General features: G+C 35.1%; 1 protein-coding gene across 1 annotated transcript in view; it reads right to left on the reverse strand.

The window, feature by feature from the left end:
* DNAH12 (dynein axonemal heavy chain 12) overlaps positions 1–18,535 on the reverse strand; it is a 77,694-nt gene that overhangs the window by 38,516 nt on the left and 20,643 nt on the right. Inside the window, exons 17-38 of the mRNA XM_064518927.1 lie at positions 16,931–17,116; positions 16,376–16,576; positions 14,990–15,184; positions 14,666–14,787; positions 14,240–14,522; positions 13,626–13,745; positions 13,028–13,184; positions 12,622–12,794; positions 11,045–11,197; positions 10,351–10,590; positions 8,929–9,174; positions 8,497–8,616; positions 7,535–7,644; positions 6,349–6,532; positions 5,013–5,153; positions 4,057–4,140; positions 3,775–3,963; positions 2,986–3,105; positions 2,018–2,206; positions 1,168–1,322; positions 316–454; positions 63–229 (exon numbers count right to left, since the gene is read on the reverse strand). Of these exons, the coding sequence (XP_064374997.1) occupies positions 63–229; positions 316–454; positions 1,168–1,322; positions 2,018–2,206; positions 2,986–3,105; positions 3,775–3,963; positions 4,057–4,140; positions 5,013–5,153; positions 6,349–6,532; positions 7,535–7,644; positions 8,497–8,616; positions 8,929–9,174; positions 10,351–10,590; positions 11,045–11,197; positions 12,622–12,794; positions 13,028–13,184; positions 13,626–13,745; positions 14,240–14,522; positions 14,666–14,787; positions 14,990–15,184; positions 16,376–16,576; positions 16,931–17,116 (3,674 nt within the window). The remainder of the gene's footprint in view (positions 1–62; positions 230–315; positions 455–1,167; positions 1,323–2,017; positions 2,207–2,985; positions 3,106–3,774; positions 3,964–4,056; positions 4,141–5,012; positions 5,154–6,348; positions 6,533–7,534; positions 7,645–8,496; positions 8,617–8,928; positions 9,175–10,350; positions 10,591–11,044; positions 11,198–12,621; positions 12,795–13,027; positions 13,185–13,625; positions 13,746–14,239; positions 14,523–14,665; positions 14,788–14,989; positions 15,185–16,375; positions 16,577–16,930; positions 17,117–18,535) is intronic.

Raw genomic sequence — 18,535 nt, forward strand, 5'->3', positions numbered from 1 at the left:
TCATAACAGCATATGCATATGCAGGAATTTATTTACGTTTCAGCCGTGTTTTAAATAATTACCAAATTCCATGGTCAAAAAACTGTCTTAAAAGTTCTATAGGAGGCTGAGCACCATACTTCTCCAAAGCAGGCATATTCATATCATCTATAAAAATAATGCACTTTTTTCCCATTGGAGGGCCAAATACTCCTCTGCGTCTCTTGTCCAGTCTTGCCATAATAATGCTCTATAATGCAGACAGGAACATTAATAAAATGGATTAAATATCAATATGCTGTCTTTATCAAACACAAATTGGCTGTTTCTACTAACCTGAGTCTGACTGGCACTAGTTCGTGCTGAAAAATTAATGAAGAAGGGAAAGTAGCGCTCCTTTTCCAAGTTGTTCATTAACTTGTCTTTAATATATACAGATTTCCCGGTACCCGTTGGTCCCACAAAAAGCAGTGGTCTTCATGCAAAAATAAATAAGTAAGTAAGTAAAACTTACATATTGCAGAAAACTAAAAACTATAAACTGACTGCAACTATAAATTAAATTAAATGCTTTGCAAACTTGTTCTACTTGTCATTACCTTTGCAAACATTAAATGCCTTAAAAAAAAATAATTAAAATCGTAACGTTTGTTCCCACCAGCAAGATGAAGGGAAGGAGTAGAAAAGAGTTTTCTTATTTCCTCATTCTACTGGCTTACCTCTCTTGGACAAAGGCGTTAAATCCCTGCTGACAGGTCTTTCAGTAGTATAAGCCTCATAAAATTTTCTGCTTTGAAATTTACCCTGAGATTATTGTTATTTCATTCTCTTATGTGATCTGATCATAGGTGATATAACTAACTTATGACTAATTAATGAACAAAAAGTAAATACATTTCATTATAAAATAAGAAAGAGGATACAAAAGCTCTCTGGGCTATTCAAACAGCATCATCAGAAAAAACACAGAACGAGCATACCAAAACTGAATTACAATAGGACTTCATTAAAGACAAAGCAGACTTTAAGGCAATGAATTGCACTCTTTATAGTAAATGTCTATTTTTAACAGGCCAAATAAACTGAGGGCTTGATCAAAATAAAAACAACAAGTCAGTGGAAAGAGTAAGAGAAGTCTCTACATATGATCAATGGTTCAGAAACGTGCATTCAATTAAAACAACTTACTTTCCGTGGGTGATGAATAGTTCCATCAAATAAGTATATCTCACTGTATCCATTGTTGGGACTATGATATCTTGAATTTTCACATTTTTGTTATTACTATATTTAATATTTTTAATAAATTCATTCCAATGAACCCAACGTCCTCTTCCTTTCAGCTAGGAAGAAATACAGATGTAAAGTACTGTGGAAGGAATGGCATTACCACTACACATTTGAAAGGTTTTCTTTAGTACTTCACTTCTGAAAGATGAAATTAATGAATATGAATGAATTAATGCATATCAAATGTTTCATATGCTCATACATTCAATTTGCTTCATTGCAATAATGATGTGTTAAAGTGCACATGAAAGCTCAAGCCCTTTTTCTTTTCTTTAGGGCTTAAGGATTTTTTTCAGGCCAAAAAAGAAAAAGAAAAGAGAGAAAAACATATACCTAACTTTAAAAATACAAGTATAATCCAACATTTTTAATGGATACTATAAACAAAACGATAGCATATAAACAGTATTAGAACAAGCTGCCTAAGGCCTCAATATCCTGTTTTCCTTCTAGAAAGCAGAAATCTTTCCCTCTTATGAAATCAGATTTGATTTTCTCAACACAGCTTTAGCTACAGAGGAACAGTAATGTGGCAAAATTATAAACGTTGCTAATGTGTACAGCTTGGTATTTTCTAAAGAAAATTGGTCAGTACATTAATTAAAAAAAACAATAAATGAAAACTTCACTGTGGGATTTAATCCTATACCAACACTCAATGACATCTAATAGTCTTTGCCAAGTTAAAATACCCTTCTAGCCACATTTTCCTTCCATTTGCTTCCTTTTAGAAGCAAGCAATCCATACCTCATACATGTAGTCATAGACCAAGCCTTTCTCATCAAAAGGACACTCCCATTTTCCCACGCTCTTTGGTACAGGGTTTATTTCAGATTTCCCTGACAAAGTTTTCCTCAAGAAAGTATCAAAAAGGATTCTGCTGTCACCGTCACAAGTTCCACCAATGGACCAGATTGTAGAAAAAGCAAAGCAACCCTGTAAGAGCAAGGCAACGAGCAACTGTCTAAAAAGTTGTCATATAATATGAACCTTGTACAGTTTGATTAACAAATATAATTCTGAAAAATACTGCTAAACAGATAGATGTTACAAGTTGCCCTTCATGAAGCCTGGTCTAAAGAAACTTAAAAATCTGATTAAAGATAATGCAAATAAAAACCTTGTTCAAGGATATATATGGCAAAAAATAAAGGCCAAAGACCACAGCCTTATATCACATGACAAAGCCTGAGAAAAGCTGATTCATGTGGTCTCAGGGATTTTCTAATTGCAAACCAAGATCTAGGAATTTTTTTAATTTAATTTTAGAGACTTTTACATTCAGTTTTCTTTAGTTTTTCATAAGAACAGCCACACAAGATCAAAGAGAATGTTCATCTAATACAGCTCATAAAAAACAGTCTTCCTATACTAAGAAAATTTTGCTCAAACAAGTCAATTGGTATTACATGAACGCTTATGTCCCTTAATGGAAACCAGACACTTTCCTTTAATACTTGTTTAATTAAAATGCACATCTAACAAAAGCAATAGTCATCCAAGTTAATTAGAAAGACAGTAAAACAGGTAACAAATATAGCTAAGTATCTGAGCACCTCCAAAATCTGGAGGAAGAGGAGAGAAGGCACAAAATTGTTTCTCAAGTCTCTTATTGAAGTTGTTTTGGATTAGTCCAATTAGTTTTGAAGACATGCATATACAAAAACAGATATTCATGTTGCTATAGGTTAAAAACAAACAAACAAACAAACAACCATAATCCACGTGCGGATGTTCTTGTTGGTGGGATCCTCTTGCACAGTTTTACAAATCAACATTTCAAAAAGCCGTGTAAGAGATATTACAACATTACTGTTGCTTGTAGGTACCAATTCCTAAGAGATACAAAAGGATGGGTATTATATTTTATGTATTAACTGTGAATCTTAATTTATCTCTTGAAGTTAAAGTACTAAAATAACTAGATGGTATGTTAATTCTGAACAAATATTTGAAGGCAAGGTTTACACTGATTTTTAGTCAAAAGATCATTTGCCATCATTCATCCTTGAAACAACCTCATAATGTATAGTTCATTAACCAAGTTTATGGTTAAAATATGACAATTGTAATTATACATCTTAAAAAAAAAAAAGAATCAACTGCAACACTAAATGAGCAAAATTTTAAACATACGGAGTATGCAAGGCACTACAAGTGCATTTTCCCAAACATTGAAAAAATACTTCCCTATCAACGTGATGTCTTTAAAGGAAAAAAATAAGCACAGCAACAACAAAAAAGTCTCTTGGGAAGATTTTCCATTTGAATACTTACTTAATTTGATGAGAACAAGGTGAAAATTATGATCGAATTTTAAGTCTTGCCTAACATTCTTGGTCTAACTTTCCAAATTGGACACAATAGTTGCCCTCTCAAAACAACAGGAGGCTGTTGCACATGCATTGTAGGTGTTGTTGCTGTAGGAGAACAGTCCTTCCCTACCCAGGTGTAGCAAAACAGAAATACCGACATAGCTAATGCAGAAAAAAATGCTAAAGTACCTTGCACTGTTTCTGAAGGAGTCTTAATGCTGGTGGTATTAACCAGTTAAAAAGTTCCTGCAAAAGATCTTGATATTCCTTTAAGTTAAGAGGTTCAGGCAGTTTACTCAACCAAGAGGTAACAAGTGGTGTCCAGCCCAGCTGTGATGGTTCCAAATAAATCATACCACAACGACTGACTGTAGCAGGCTAAGGAAGAATTGTAAATTCACTTTTAGCACACATTTAATATATTCAACTTTGTATTATATTTTGATTAAATATTTTGATTAAAAGACTTACTGAAGCCTGGGAAAGATCCATTGTTTCAAAAATAAGACTCATCTGAAGGGACATCTGGATGATTTCCCCACTCATCAAACAAAGCTTTAAGTTAAAAGAAATCACAAACAAGACTAAGTGATAGGAAAAAAATATTTTATTTGTAAGTTAACCTCCCTGTCACCTGATAGTTCTATATGAAGATCAGCAAAGCCAACTATAACCAAAGGCAAGGCCAACCACATAAGATGTTAATCATTTGGAGCAACCATTTTTTTAAGCTTTAGCTAAATTCTTCACTTAAACCATAATACTCGACATTAATCTATCAACAGGGTCACTACAGGTATCCACCCATCCTGAATATGATGCGATAAAGGAAAGACAGCAAGTCTTTATCTGCGCAAAGGAGAAGAAATATCTGCTGCTATTTTTGCTAATAATGTAGCATTCCAGTTGGAGAGCTACCCTTCCTGCTTATTATAGTCCAGTCAGAGCATTTTGACACATCATCCACAATTTAAACTCAAGATTTTGTCTCTAATTTTTTCATTCACTTTGAGATTTCTAAGGCCCATTTTCAAAAATGTTTCCTTGTGTCTTAAGTTGGGAATGCAAAATCTTACGCATTTACATTTAGAGACAAGCTTTTATCTGTGGGCTTTACATTGAATATAATTAAATGTTATTTTTACAATTTATTTATTTATTTACAAACTTACAGTATGACATTAACGGAATACATAGATTAAATATGTCACACCAATGAGTTGATTCTCCAATTATGATTCCAGTAAAGAAAAAAACAAAACAAAAAACCCCAAACAACTAACATAAACACCTCACAAAAACACAACTTGTTTCCAAAGCCACCTTGCACAGGTAGTACTGCCTGCATTTGTGCTTTTTATATGTAGAAGAATATTTTCAAGATATCACAGCATTTTACTTAGGCATTTACATCTACTAACTGATACCTTTTTGTTGTCATCCAGAACTGTGTTCATGCTTTCTATCCACAGAGTATCAATGGGGCCATCAAAGATAACCCATTTGCGTTCAGGAGTCTCAGATAAAGCAAATTCTCTGAAAGTATTAGCAACTATACCATCTGTCCACTAGAGGGAGAGAACATAGGAATGAAAAGTAAAAACACACACAGTGTACGTATTTCAATTTAAACTGCGAGTAATCCTATTGATAAGTATTGCTGTAGACAGTTCTAATTAATGAACACGACAAAAAAGAGTAACATCTTCATTTTCTTTTAATTAGTCTTCTCTCACTGGGTAGAGCAGAACATAGCTTTGCAGTTTCACAGAAGGTCATGCAACATCTCAGCAAACTTTAAAATAGACAAAGATCTTCTCCCTTTAAAAAATGCTGCAGCAAACATCATACAGGCAATTCATTTCACAGAAACTTAAAAGTGCTTCTGCTCTTATATCTGTTTTTTCCCAGAATCACCCAAGAGTTTCACTGTTTCCCACTCACTCCCTTCTCTTTCTTCTCCCAACTAAGGTTTACATTTAGGGATCCAGGAGTCCCCACATTTTTCTAGATTGTTTTTACATTATTTTGATTATATTGGTTAGGAATAGACACAGAAATCAATTCAGTTAGTTTGGTATGATTCCCTAGCATGGATGTAGTTATATTAGGATAATGATCCTCAGAATGGTATTGCTTATTTTACACATTTAAACCTACGTACATACTTGCAGCCACACTCTTTTTTTATAAGCTAATTTAAACCCAGCAAACTGAGTATTACTCATAATACTTATAATTGTGTTCTCATCTGTATTTAAAATAGCAAAACTATGAATTCAGCTGTTTAGTATCCAGGATAATGGAGGTCTGACATATACTGGATAATGGAAAAAACAAAACAGAACAGCAGAACTGCTGCAAAGTAGGTGAAAAAAAAACACAAATAACATTTCTGAGAAACCATCCAGGATTATTAGATCCTGATCCCTGAACACATATTGGTACGCTTGCTCATTCATTCTTAAGCCCAGAAAATTTCATTAATTTACAGCACAGCTCTGTAAATACTGTATGGAGTCCAGGGAAGGGATGAAGAATTATTGTACATAGGTGGGACTTAGAAGCCAGAAGTAGAAGACTTGTGAACTGCCTTTCCTGCCACTGAAAACATCTGTGGGTTGACACCATAAGTTAATCTGAAGTTAGAACATACTTTCAGAAAATGCACTCAAACAAACTCCATGAAAGCCACCACGGGGAAGAGGAAGAAACAGAGAGAGCGGTCAACTACTATACACTATTTTTTAAATCACACATTACCTCATGAGATACCATATCAAACTGCCCAAAAAGCTGACCCATGGTGACTGATTTTGGATTCACAGTTCTAAAAATTACTTTCTCTTCTTCACCATAACCACGTTCTTTCATAAGAGACAGTGTATCTGCCAACACATGGAGAACTTTGGTCTTCCCAGAAAAAGATTCCCCTACAAGCATAAAGCTATTAGATTGGGAAAAAAAAAGAAAAAAAAGCTATTATTAATAGACTTATCTTTAAATTTTAACTTTTACAGTCCACAGGTCAATAACATCATTCTTATGCTTAAATATTTTGATAGCTCTGGCCCTTATATTTAGAAAAAAATACATATTTACATTTTAGAGGAGTTACATTTTACAGGTACCTTCAAAACTGTACATGCAACTTGCAATCTTACATTGTGCATCAACCTAATTTGCACAAATCAGAGACAAATGTGGTTTGTATACACAAAACATCATTAAGCAAAAACAGTTGATTTGCACATGTAAATCTGATTGCACAGCCACAGTATGCGAGTGGTCCTCTTAAGAAAAAAAAACAAAATAAAATTTACCACCACACCAGTCCATTTATTTGTAGAGTCAAATATAAGCTTTACTTTCTAGTTTTCTTTTCAGTCTAGGTAAAGGTTATGAAGTTCTGGAAAAAGATAAACACTAGGAATGCAGGCTATGCATAAAAATCAAATTGTCCTAGGTCACAATACGAAATAATCCCATCCAGCAATGGGATGCAACTATAACAACATCACATTGGAACGACTAATTGATGAGCTGAATATTAACAATCATAAGCCTAATACTGTATTTTACATATTCTCTCCAGGCAGCTGCAGCTCAGAAATGAAAGCCAGGAATAAAATGGCAGAAATCTGATAACTAATATCTTAATATAGACAAAGTCTTCACCATACTGAGAACCAAACGTAAAATTGTTATTAGGCTGCTTCTGAAATCCAAGAGGAGTATTAAAATTCGTCACACAAACATTCACAGGAATCTTTGTATGTTTAAATGCAGCCTTGGTGACTGTTCCAATACAAACAGAAATGCTTTCTCAGCATTTCTGCTGCTGCTCTTAGGATTTTATACCGTTATACTTTATATAAATAACCACTGTCTATGGTATAATCCAATATGATAACAAATACTACTTGTGAAACAGTAATTGGAATCTTACCCATGTCTAACAATCATCATTTCATATGTCTGTATCATTTTCTCTATAAAAACTTTTACAGGTTGGACATTATGTCGAATACAACATTCAGTGGCACATTCCAGAAAATCCTAAAATCAAAATAAATCATAATCTTATAATTTGTTACAGGCTTTTATTTTCTTTATCTTTTAAATATCTATTCTCATGGTTACAAATTATAAAGTGTAAATCTAGATTGAGTATTTTTAATCACATTTTATTTGTTCATAAATTAACATTAAAGATTCATTATACCATATTATTCACATTACTGTCTTGGACTACGTTAGAAAAGTTTCGTTACAATAATCAGTAAGGGTTTCAAGTTTATGAATGACTGAAATACTATTAATCAGAATAGAGCAAACATTCATTAAAAAAAAATCACTCTTGTGCTTCATATGCTAGAACAGGAATTAACTGTAATTTTTATCTTGAGGGGAAGGAATATTTGTGTCAGGAAACCAACAGTGTGCTCTGGAACAACAATCTACTTTTGACAGGACTCTAGTATTTACTGGAAATTTTTAAAAAGTTAGCCTGTTTTCTCTTTTCCAACAAGCTCACCTTTTTCTCAATCATCCTATTACAGAGGAGCAGGAGGAGGCTTTGCTTTAATTGTTGTTATAAACAAAAGAAAATATAAGCACAAACATTAATTTCATTTAACAATGTCCAACAATTAGGGCGTATATGTAGATCAATTTCTGATCTCTAGGATACCTTATGCAGCCCTTCTGGATGTAACAGAACTCAGCTATGCCTTAGGGGGCTTACACTCACAACAAAACCAAGAATTTTCCTTGGTACAAAGTTCCATTGCAAACATTCTGCATTCTTCCTTATTTTGCAATTATACACAACTTACTGTATTAATTACACTCAGTTTAAAAAAAAAAAACCAACAATTATGACTAAGGAAGAATTACAAGTGTACTTACATTGTAGTCTGCATCAGGAAGCTTGACTCCAGGAAACAAATCACTAGTTATACCCATGAAGAGAGGTATATCATATGACAAAAATTTGGGCTCATTCACATCCTTAATAGATCTAAGAAGCTAAAGAACATAAATACAAATTTTATGGTCCTTATCAAAAACAAAGACTAAACTGTTCTGCAATTAAAACAATCTAATATGTAATACAGGCTAATTTAAGATATGGTGCCTTTGATTGGCAATTAAGACAAACTGTGTCATTATTAACGTAGCACAGGAAAGAGTAGCATGTATTTCATTACCTTCCTTTCAGAAATAAGGAAGCTAAGAAAAGTAGAGCAGTGATGTGACAATGAAGATGTGGTGGAATTGCCTTAAGAACTTGGCATGAATGAGTGAAATTCCTTAAGAATTATTCCCTCAGGAACTCACCAGGATATCTTCATCTTCCTTTGGAAATTTCAATTTTAGATTCCCAGCAGCCACCAACACAGCTTTAACAGCTCGCATACCATAATCATAGTGAAACTGTGAAGAAAGCTGTTCTGAACAAAGCCTGTAGGTCATTACTATCTTCACTGATAATGGCTTAGCATTCAAAAATCCGTATGAATAGAGAGAAATTTCTGCTATCAGAGCATAGTTAGGAACCATCATGGCTACCGTTCGGAAAAGAACCTGAAATGCATACCCAAAGAAATATTTTTAGATGATTAAATGAAAAATAGAAAGTCATTCAGAACTCTTTTGGAGTAACGGATCATTATTCATCCCATCATAACATTTTTAACTGAAAACACTAACAACTTTGTAAATAAAGTACTGCTTAATATGATCAGGTAGATAAGCTGTGGATGACCTACAACAGGCACACTGGAAAACAGCAGTCTGCAGAACACTGGGAGCCAATGAAATAAAAGAATAATCAATATTTGCAGATATAGCTTATGACTCACTAGGAACCTAACAAAAGCTGCCATCATGAAAACCCAATGCAGAAAAGTCCAGGACATACCCTTTGACACTCTCTCTGCTCTTATCCCTCACTGTTGTCTCAAGAGCACAGTTTGCCCCTTATATATATCATCTGAAAGCCAGATACATACAGCAGAAAGAACAAAGAACAGTGGCACACACAGCAGGTGAGAAAATGCACTTCCTTTCCTGAAGTAATCTGCAGCTGGTACACCCTTCACTACACACTAACTCCGCTTTAATTTGGTGTCCGTATTATAGCTCCCGCTGAGGCAACCTGCTCTGGCCCAGCAGCTCTGGCCCACCTCTGTCCAAAAGTTGAGTCTTAAAATGGACAGATGCACTGTAACACTCCTTCTACAAGGCTCCAGTTTACTTTGCTGATACCAGGCCTCTCCAAAGAAATAGCTAACCAAGTCAAAATGATCATCTCAAAGACTTTTTTAATGGGATAATCTAAGCAAATTCATTACATGTATTAGATGTATTTCACTAAGACTTCCTTTAAATAAGATGACATTAAAAGCAACATAAAAATACTTTCTTAAATCATTTGTTGCAATGTACCTCTCCATCTTAAAAGAACTTAGCATCCAAACCTTATAACCTACCCACAATTTGACACTTGCCAGCTTACTTATTAGAGTACTGTGGCCTTTGGCCAGGAAAAATAATGATGAAAGACAGTAACACACACAAGAAAATAAAAAATGTTTAAATTCCTTCAAAAAGAACAAGATATTTAGAAAAAAGAGAGGCTTAGTATGCATAAATAATATAAGCAGTTTATGTTTACATTCTACGTGGCACAGCAATACACATGTCCTTCAAATCCCTGAAGAATTCACTCTTAAGCAGACATGAATTCTATTATTTTACCTTCAGATTATCTGGAAGTTCAGAACGTCCTGCGTAACCTGGATTCATAGTAATAGCTACAAAACAGTTTGGGTTGAGTTTCAGTTCAGTTCCTTCAAAGATAAATGCTTCTAGCTTCATCTGTATGGCTCTCTGGATGCAAAGGATCTGTTGTGCCACAACAGACAATACTTCTAGCTCAATGCGATTAAATTCATCAAAACAAGCCCATGCACCTGATGAAGCCAAACCCTTGAAAAACTACAAATAAAGAAAGTAAATCAGTGGTCATATTTCTAACGGAATCTTAGAGGATTCAAAAGAAAGAGTATCATACTTTGAACTTTAATGATATGAGAGATACAACTTTGATAATATCTAAGCACATTTAGAGCAAAGGTCAGTGATGTACTTGAAGGGGAAAAAAACCAAAAAACAAATGCCTTTCTTGATTCCAAAGAAAGCTAAAAGAGAAGATCCTGATCCTCCAAAATCTTGTTACTTTGCATACATTAGTTAGCAGCTTAACAGGATTTCCTGAAGCATACAATGTTAAACATATGTGGAGGACACTGCATATTGTGTCACTGGATTGAAATTCAACAGTAGCAGATCACAGGTGATGCTCATTTATTTAAGCAACTTTGCAAAGTAGGAAACCAACAGTTTTTATCCTGAAATTAAAGCACAAAGCTCAACATATATTTCTATTTACCTTCCCCATTGCCAGGTAATCAAGGCCATCCGAGCAGTTGAAGACAACACACTGCACAGCGAGAGCTTTAGCCAAATCTTTGGTGGTCTCTGTTTTACCTGTCCCTGCTGGACCCTCTGGGGCCCCACCAAGATTTAGATAAAAAGCTCCAGTCTAAGAAAAGAAATAGTTTACAGAAATTATTATAACTTAATTTAATGAAAAATAATGTTAAATTGCACTAGATAGATAAAATTCCTATATGAAACAAAAAGGTCTAATTATACTAATTTAAAAATAATCTTAAATTTACCTAGAAATAGAGACAAGAGAATTCAGCTTTCCCTAAAAGACAGTTTAGTTTTATTCATTATCATCATGACCATGATTAGTTACTTAAACTTTACTGGATCCAGTCTTTCAGTTCTTGCCTACATACAGCTTTCAAAGTAAAAGTGACCGAATTGCTTGGCTGCTTCTCTTTTCTACCTCTGTTTCTCCTATAATATACTTTTTCCTCTTTTCTTTGTCTTTCCCACAGTCCTTCTTTGTTCCATTCACATTCCTTTCACTATTTATTCCATAATCTCTCCTATGAAGTAGGAGAAAAATCTGACAAAAGAAATAAAGTTGCAGGCTCTAAACTTTGTTGTGACAAATAGGTGCCAAGCATCAACTAGGACCATATCACAAAAATTGAAGCTGTTAACAGAGCAAAAAAAATCTCCACATGTATATCCGTATCAGTCAGATCTTTTCAGAACAATTCTTTCTTAAACTTTACAAAGCTGATGATTTAATACCCACAGCATGAAAATTAGCAAGTTACAACAACAGGAGGAGGATGGCACCTAGTAAAACTTGAAACCATATTCCCACCAAATAAGTTGCAGTAAATGATGGTCAGCAAAGCCACATCTGAGAGGACACTTCTCCAGGGGCAGTATCACTCAACAGTCTGTCCTCAGTCTTCTGCTGTAGCTTTCTGTACCTCTGTTTTTTCTTCAGTGCTTTTGCTTGAGGGGTAGCCCTTCAAAGTATATTATTTCTGGTATGTTCAATAACTTTTGGCTGTTCAATTAGTTGAGGATAGAACAGTACAATAATAAACCCCTCTAACCAGAATAAAGAGACAAAAAAAGTTGTCAAACTTTTGTCCTAATTTTAGGAATAATATGATCACAAATGGATCCTTCTTCATCTCATTTAGCAACTATAGAATATCAGAGAAGAAATTTGTGCTCTTGTAATCTAGACAGGAATAAACTTGCTGGGAGTTTTTTTTCCTTTGTTTGTTTGTTTAAAACAAAACAAGCAAACAAATACCACACATCCACAACAGAACAATCCACTAACCTTTCAGTCATGTTGGTGAGCTGTCCAGGTTTTTTATTATAAGTTTGTTTATTTATAAGTTATATATAAGTTTCTATATTTATATAGAAATCAGAATCTTTGAAAACTGTGCATTTTAACAGAAATACCATGAGTATCACAGCAACTGCAAGCCCTAAAAGTATGGATATAATCAACAGTGTAAGAAATAACATACTACAGTAAAAACTGTATTTAGCAGCACTCATTGTAAAAGATCATACCAAAGTGCGATAACACCTGTCTGTAAGAGGAGTAATGACAAGGCGTGGTGAGTTTCCAAGGTATTCGTAGGCATATTTTACATTGCAGTTGATGATGCGGACACGAACATTCTCAAATTCCCAATAATATCGTAGTTGTGCAAGCCACTGAAAGTCTGTTTCACTCTGCACACCTGATAAACACAGAATTAGCAGCAATGATAGAAATTTTAAATAACTGGATTTTCTATTAGGTTTACATTTTTACAACAACTTTGAAATTATCAGTGTTCTCATACGCTTGATGCTCACATCCAAATACTGCTGTGTTTTAGGCAGCAAAGTCAGATGGTATAAGGTATTTTTAATTAACTCAGAATTAAAGTATTAAGAAGCACATGAAAAAAATGTTTTAAAAGATACATACCACTTTCAATCATTTCCATGACGACATCTCTAGCATGAACATCAATAGTAACCAAGGCACCCAGTGTAGTCCTTGTTTGCTTTGACAGTTTTCCTCTTACCAGTTCTACAATATCATTAAGTTGAAGCTGAAGTGTATCATAATAATCCTTTAAACCCTGGGAAAAATGGTAATTATAAAACTGACTATATGATAGTTTTAAGGGTTCCAGACTTCTTAACAGAGCGACTAAATGTCTCAGAGATTGTTTATTAAGCCATTCTCTTTCATTGTCATTTTTCACATCATCTTATCTCTCATTTGTAGTTATATATTTATGCTGCAAAGCTACAGCATTTTTTTTAATCTATGCTTGTTCTAAACAGGAATATTCAAGTAATGGAATCAAAGGTGTAAATCACTATACCAAAATTCATGTACATCAAACAATGTACATGATGATGATATTTTGTTGTTTTGTTTGATGTACAAACAATGATGATATTTTATTGAATCTTATTTTGATTGTGAAAAAATATAAAAGATTTGGTTAAACAAAACACATTACCTGAAACAAGAAATTAATAAAATAAAAAATAGGTAATGCATTATATAGTACCTCTTGTCCACTGCAAAGAGCTTCATGTACCTCACTTGTCCAGAACATTTGAGACACGCACAATACTACTTGCCCAGGCCACTCCAGAACCCAACTTTTTCTCTCAGTCTCGGGATATGCCTGGAAGAGTTAAATCCAGTGTATAAATATAGTGCCAGGGCATATATACCATAATGTAATACAGAAGTATATAATGCAATTCTACTAATATTTTTGTTAACAATGCAAAATCCAAATGCACTTCTAAATGTCTTCCCCCACCCTCCCCTCTAGATTTGTTTGTTATTTGATAAATAATTTTAAAAATTCAAGTCATTATCTTTCCATGTTATGGAAATATTCACAGTATGCAGTATTACTGCCAGGTTTTTTAAAATTCATATACATTGTTACAGGAAAACACTCAATTCTTATTCAAACTAAACTCTTGTTTATCTCACTGGTCTATAAATACAAGTCATATTAACTTGGTCCCAAACCTGTAACTTCATCTGCATAAACTCTTGTGTTCAAGAAGAATTTTAGGAAGCCAAGCCTTAAAATAAAGAAACAACTACTTCTCTTTATGCCATAGCCTTTAAACTATTATAAAACACACACTACAAAACCCATACCATTCTTGATTTAGAAATAACATCATGTACACTCTTCAGCATAATATCTTCTACTTGAATTAGCCACTTCTCCACTGCACCTCGAGCTTCGGATGTAGAAATACTTGAAATCAGTTCTACACGCTCGCCTTCAGAACTATACATTGCCTTAATGTCCAGATTAGGAAGGAAATGCAGTTTGGCAATGCCTTCAAAACACTTTTTCAAGTGAGGCTGAACTCTGAGAGGGTCTTTAGTCTCTGACAGGATCTCCAGCATTTCATCATTAGATAAGAAAAAGAAACTAGAAAAAGATTCAGGAAAAAAAAACAGAGAAAAGAGAAAAAAGACAACTGAATTACTAGGCTACTTTAAAAGCTGACCTTACTGTGCAACAAAATAAACATTCAGAATCTTTGTTTTTGAAATAGCCAAAACACATCATACCGGGGAAAGATGAGACGCTTTTTCTCAAGATAAGCATTTAGCCCTTTCATGATTTTGTCAAGCAGCTCATTACAGTTCTGAAGCTTCTCCAATAACCCTGTCAAAGTAGCAGCAACAAGAACCTGTAGTAACAAATATATGAAAATTATATGTTATGAATTGTTTGTTTGTACAGTAAAAGTCACTCAAATAGTTAATGTACAACATGGCTTTGTTCTTAGAAACCCTAGACAACTAATGTGGTAGCTCATTGTATATATTCTGAACAGAAAAGCATTGATGAAATGGAGAGAAACTATTATTTCTTTTCAGCATTTTCCTCACCTTTGGGTCTTTGGCACAATACTTCATAATATCCCTCCAGTATCTATCTACAGTATGAAAGAGACGCCCCTCTTCTGGCATCTGTTGCATAATATCCTCAGAAGAAAATATGGGTTCCAAATAAAGCCACTGAGCTTGAACTTTCAGCCATTCATCAATAATCTCCTGAATTTGAATTAGGCGATTTTCCCATTCCTTTACAAATATTTAAAGAAAGTTACCTAAGTATTTCCACACAAATAATGTTAAAGAGAATAAATACAAGAAAAGCAGACACTATGGACAACATGGTTTTCCAGTGTCCAGGAAGAAAGTAATTTTTTTACAGTAGTAAGCAAAATAAAAGAAGAATATTTAAGAATATCTAGGTTCTTCCCCATATACACATGACCAAAGGAGTTCAAAAAGTTTTGAGAGTCATTTTCCAGAATGCAGTTAGCATCATTAATCTATTTTCAGATCACTCTAGTGCTATGGTCTTTTAATAACATAATGGTTAAGTAACACTCAGTAGGCTACCAGTGACAAATTCTATTCCAACTCCCACAGCGAGGAGCTCTTGGCTCGCAGCTGAATTACAACAGGGGCACAGGAACACCAGAAAGGCTGCACTAGATCAGAGGAGAGATCCAACCATCCCAAGTATCCTGTCTCTGAACTGGACAGTAGCAGATGCCTCTAGAAAAGGCTGGAGAGGCTGCCTGAAAAGGGTAAGTACTAAGCATGTTCCCTGAGCCTTCTTGTATCTGAGGACTTCCTACATAAATAAACGAGGAATTAAGGATGGTAACTGCAAAGCAAATTCACCAGCTACTCTCCTGGCAGCAGTCAGGGTGCTAAGACTATAAGGACTACTCCAGTCCTGTAAAGAGAAAAGCAGATATAAAGTGATCCCATCATTGTTCTGAAGCCTGAGTAAAGTAACCTTTTTTTCCTCCCAGCCCTCAAGAAATTTCCCTGCCCAGAAGCAAATGCCGTAGCTCAAAATTTGATTCTAAAGCTCAAGGGCTAAATCACTATATGTTATTAATGATAATGAAAACATAATTTCAAATCATCAAACAGAAAAGTTGAAGATAATAAATTGAAATAACGATTTTCAAAACATATAGAAAAATAATCATGTTCTCTTGGTTGCTTTTGAATCTGAATGCTGAAAGAGAGAGGAAGCAAAAACATGATATACAGAGGGATTTGCAACACAGAAATAATGTAACAAGAACTTATTATGCTGCAATTATCAAGCTGAAATTATCATGCTGAAAATCAAGTACAGCATTTCACTAATGAGAAATGAAACAATAATGCTGTAATACAATTGGCTCACTCTTGAATTATAGCTACCCTACAAGTGAAAATGATAAAAAAAAGTTTTTCTCATCGTACCCTGATTTCTTTCTCAAATGGTTTAATGAAAGCTGATCCCCTCATTGTCTGAGTTTTCACAATCTGATCATCAAGAAGAGCTTGAATGTCATCCACTGCAGAAAGAATATGAACACCAGTGTCGCGATACACACTTGTATTAAAGGAAACTGAAGCCCAGGTTTCCATCATAGCATGCATTGCTTTCTCTAATGAAAATTCCTACAGTGGAAAAACAAAACAATTTATTCTAGCCACTGCATTAATTCTGTCCAGTTGATTAATTTAATATATACGTCTATCCATCTGAATAACCTATTTTGATCTAAGAGCATAAATTAACTCTTTTTTTGATATTGCATTTTCTAGTACACAGAAAACAATACATTCAGGAAATAATAATGATGTCACATGAGATATGAATGTTTACACAGTCATTGTCATCATCTAATGGGCCAAAGTCTCATCAGACCTCTTGCTGCATATGGGCAGAGACAAAAAAAAAAAAAAAATAGTAAGTCATAAAAGCCGTCACTAAAAGACCAGACATTTTAACTATCAAATCTCCATGCTTACCTTACTTGCACCTACACTTATGACTTCAAACTGTTCCAAATAAGGGGCTAGATTCTGCTTTAAAACTTTCCTTAGGGTAGTTCCAGAGTCTGGTGTTAAATCATATCCTACTATATCTGACATCTGCTGCCAGTGACGAGTTCGCATGCCAGGGTTACAAAAGACAGTCACAGTAGGAATATTCTCCTAATTTAGGAAAAACATTTAAAAGGTTTAATTACATCAGTACAAAAGTTTCATATGTGATAAAAATTGTGATGTGCATCATTCTTTTTAATCATATTTGATATGCATTTAAAATTCTCCTGTAGTAACCGATGACAAAAATCTTTTCTGAAGAGCGTAAATCGATCCTTTCAGTTATGCATTTCATTTCTAAATAATTGCAGTAAATTACTGAAGAAGAAATACAGGAAAATAAGTGGTCAGTGAGGTGGATGGCAACTGGCTGAACTGCCAGGCTCAGAGGGTTGCGATCCGCAGCATAAAGTCCAGCTGGAGGACAGTCACTAGCGATGTTCCCCAGGGGCCAACACTGTTTAACATCTTCACTAGTGACTTGGATGATGGGATCAAATGCATCCTCAGCAAGTTTGCAGATGATACAAAACCGGGAGGAGTGGCTGATACACCAGATGGTTGCACTGCCTTTCAGAAGGACCTGAACAGGCTGGAGAAATTGGCAAACAGGAACCTTCTGAAGTTCAACAGAGGGAAATGCAGAGTCCTGCAACTAGGGAGGAATAACCCCATGCACCAGTACAGACTGGAGGCTGACCAGCTGGAAAGAAGCTTTGCAGAGACCTGGGGATCCTGGTGGACAACAAGCTGAATATGAGCCAGCAATGTACCCTCATAGCAAAGGAGGCACATGGAGGTATTAGGAGGAACGCTGCCAGCAGGTTAAGGGAGGTGATCCTTTCCCTCTACTCAGCACTGGTGAGGCCACATTTGGTGTGCTCTATCCAGTGCTGGGTTCCACAGAACACGACAGATGTGGACCTGCTGGAGTGAGTCCAGCGAAGGGCCACAAAGATGATGAAGGGACTGGAGCATCTCTCATATGAGGAGAGGCTGCAAGAGCTGGGACTGCTTAGCCTGGGAAAAAGACTCAGCAGGATTTTATCAGTGTTCATAAATATCTGATGGGATGGTTTAGAGAAGATGGAGAAAAACTTTTCTCAGTGGTGCCCAGTGACAGGACGAGAGGCAACGGGCACAAACTGAAACACAGGAAATTCCATACAAACATAAGAAAGCACTTCTTCACTGTGAGGATGGCTGAAAATTGGAACAGGTTGCCCAGAGAGATTGTGGAGTCTCCATCCTTGGAGATACTCAAAACTCAACTAGATGTGGTTCTTGGCAACCTGTTCTAGCTGACCCTGCCTGAGGGACCAGATGTCTCCAGAGGTCCCTTCCACCTCCAACTTTTCTGCAGTTCTGTGAAAAGGAACAAATTTTCCACTACACTATGTTAGACTTCCATTTAACATAATGTATAGTTCCACTTCAAAATTCCCAACTACATCCTTAAACAATTCTCTAAATCCAAAAAGTATTAACCCCATGCATATGTTCGCTCTTTAACTATTCTCATCCCTA

Source organism: Dromaius novaehollandiae, chromosome 12 (assembly GCF_036370855.1).
Source record: "Dromaius novaehollandiae isolate bDroNov1 chromosome 12, bDroNov1.hap1, whole genome shotgun sequence".
Taxonomy (NCBI): domain Eukaryota; kingdom Metazoa; phylum Chordata; class Aves; order Casuariiformes; family Dromaiidae; genus Dromaius; species Dromaius novaehollandiae.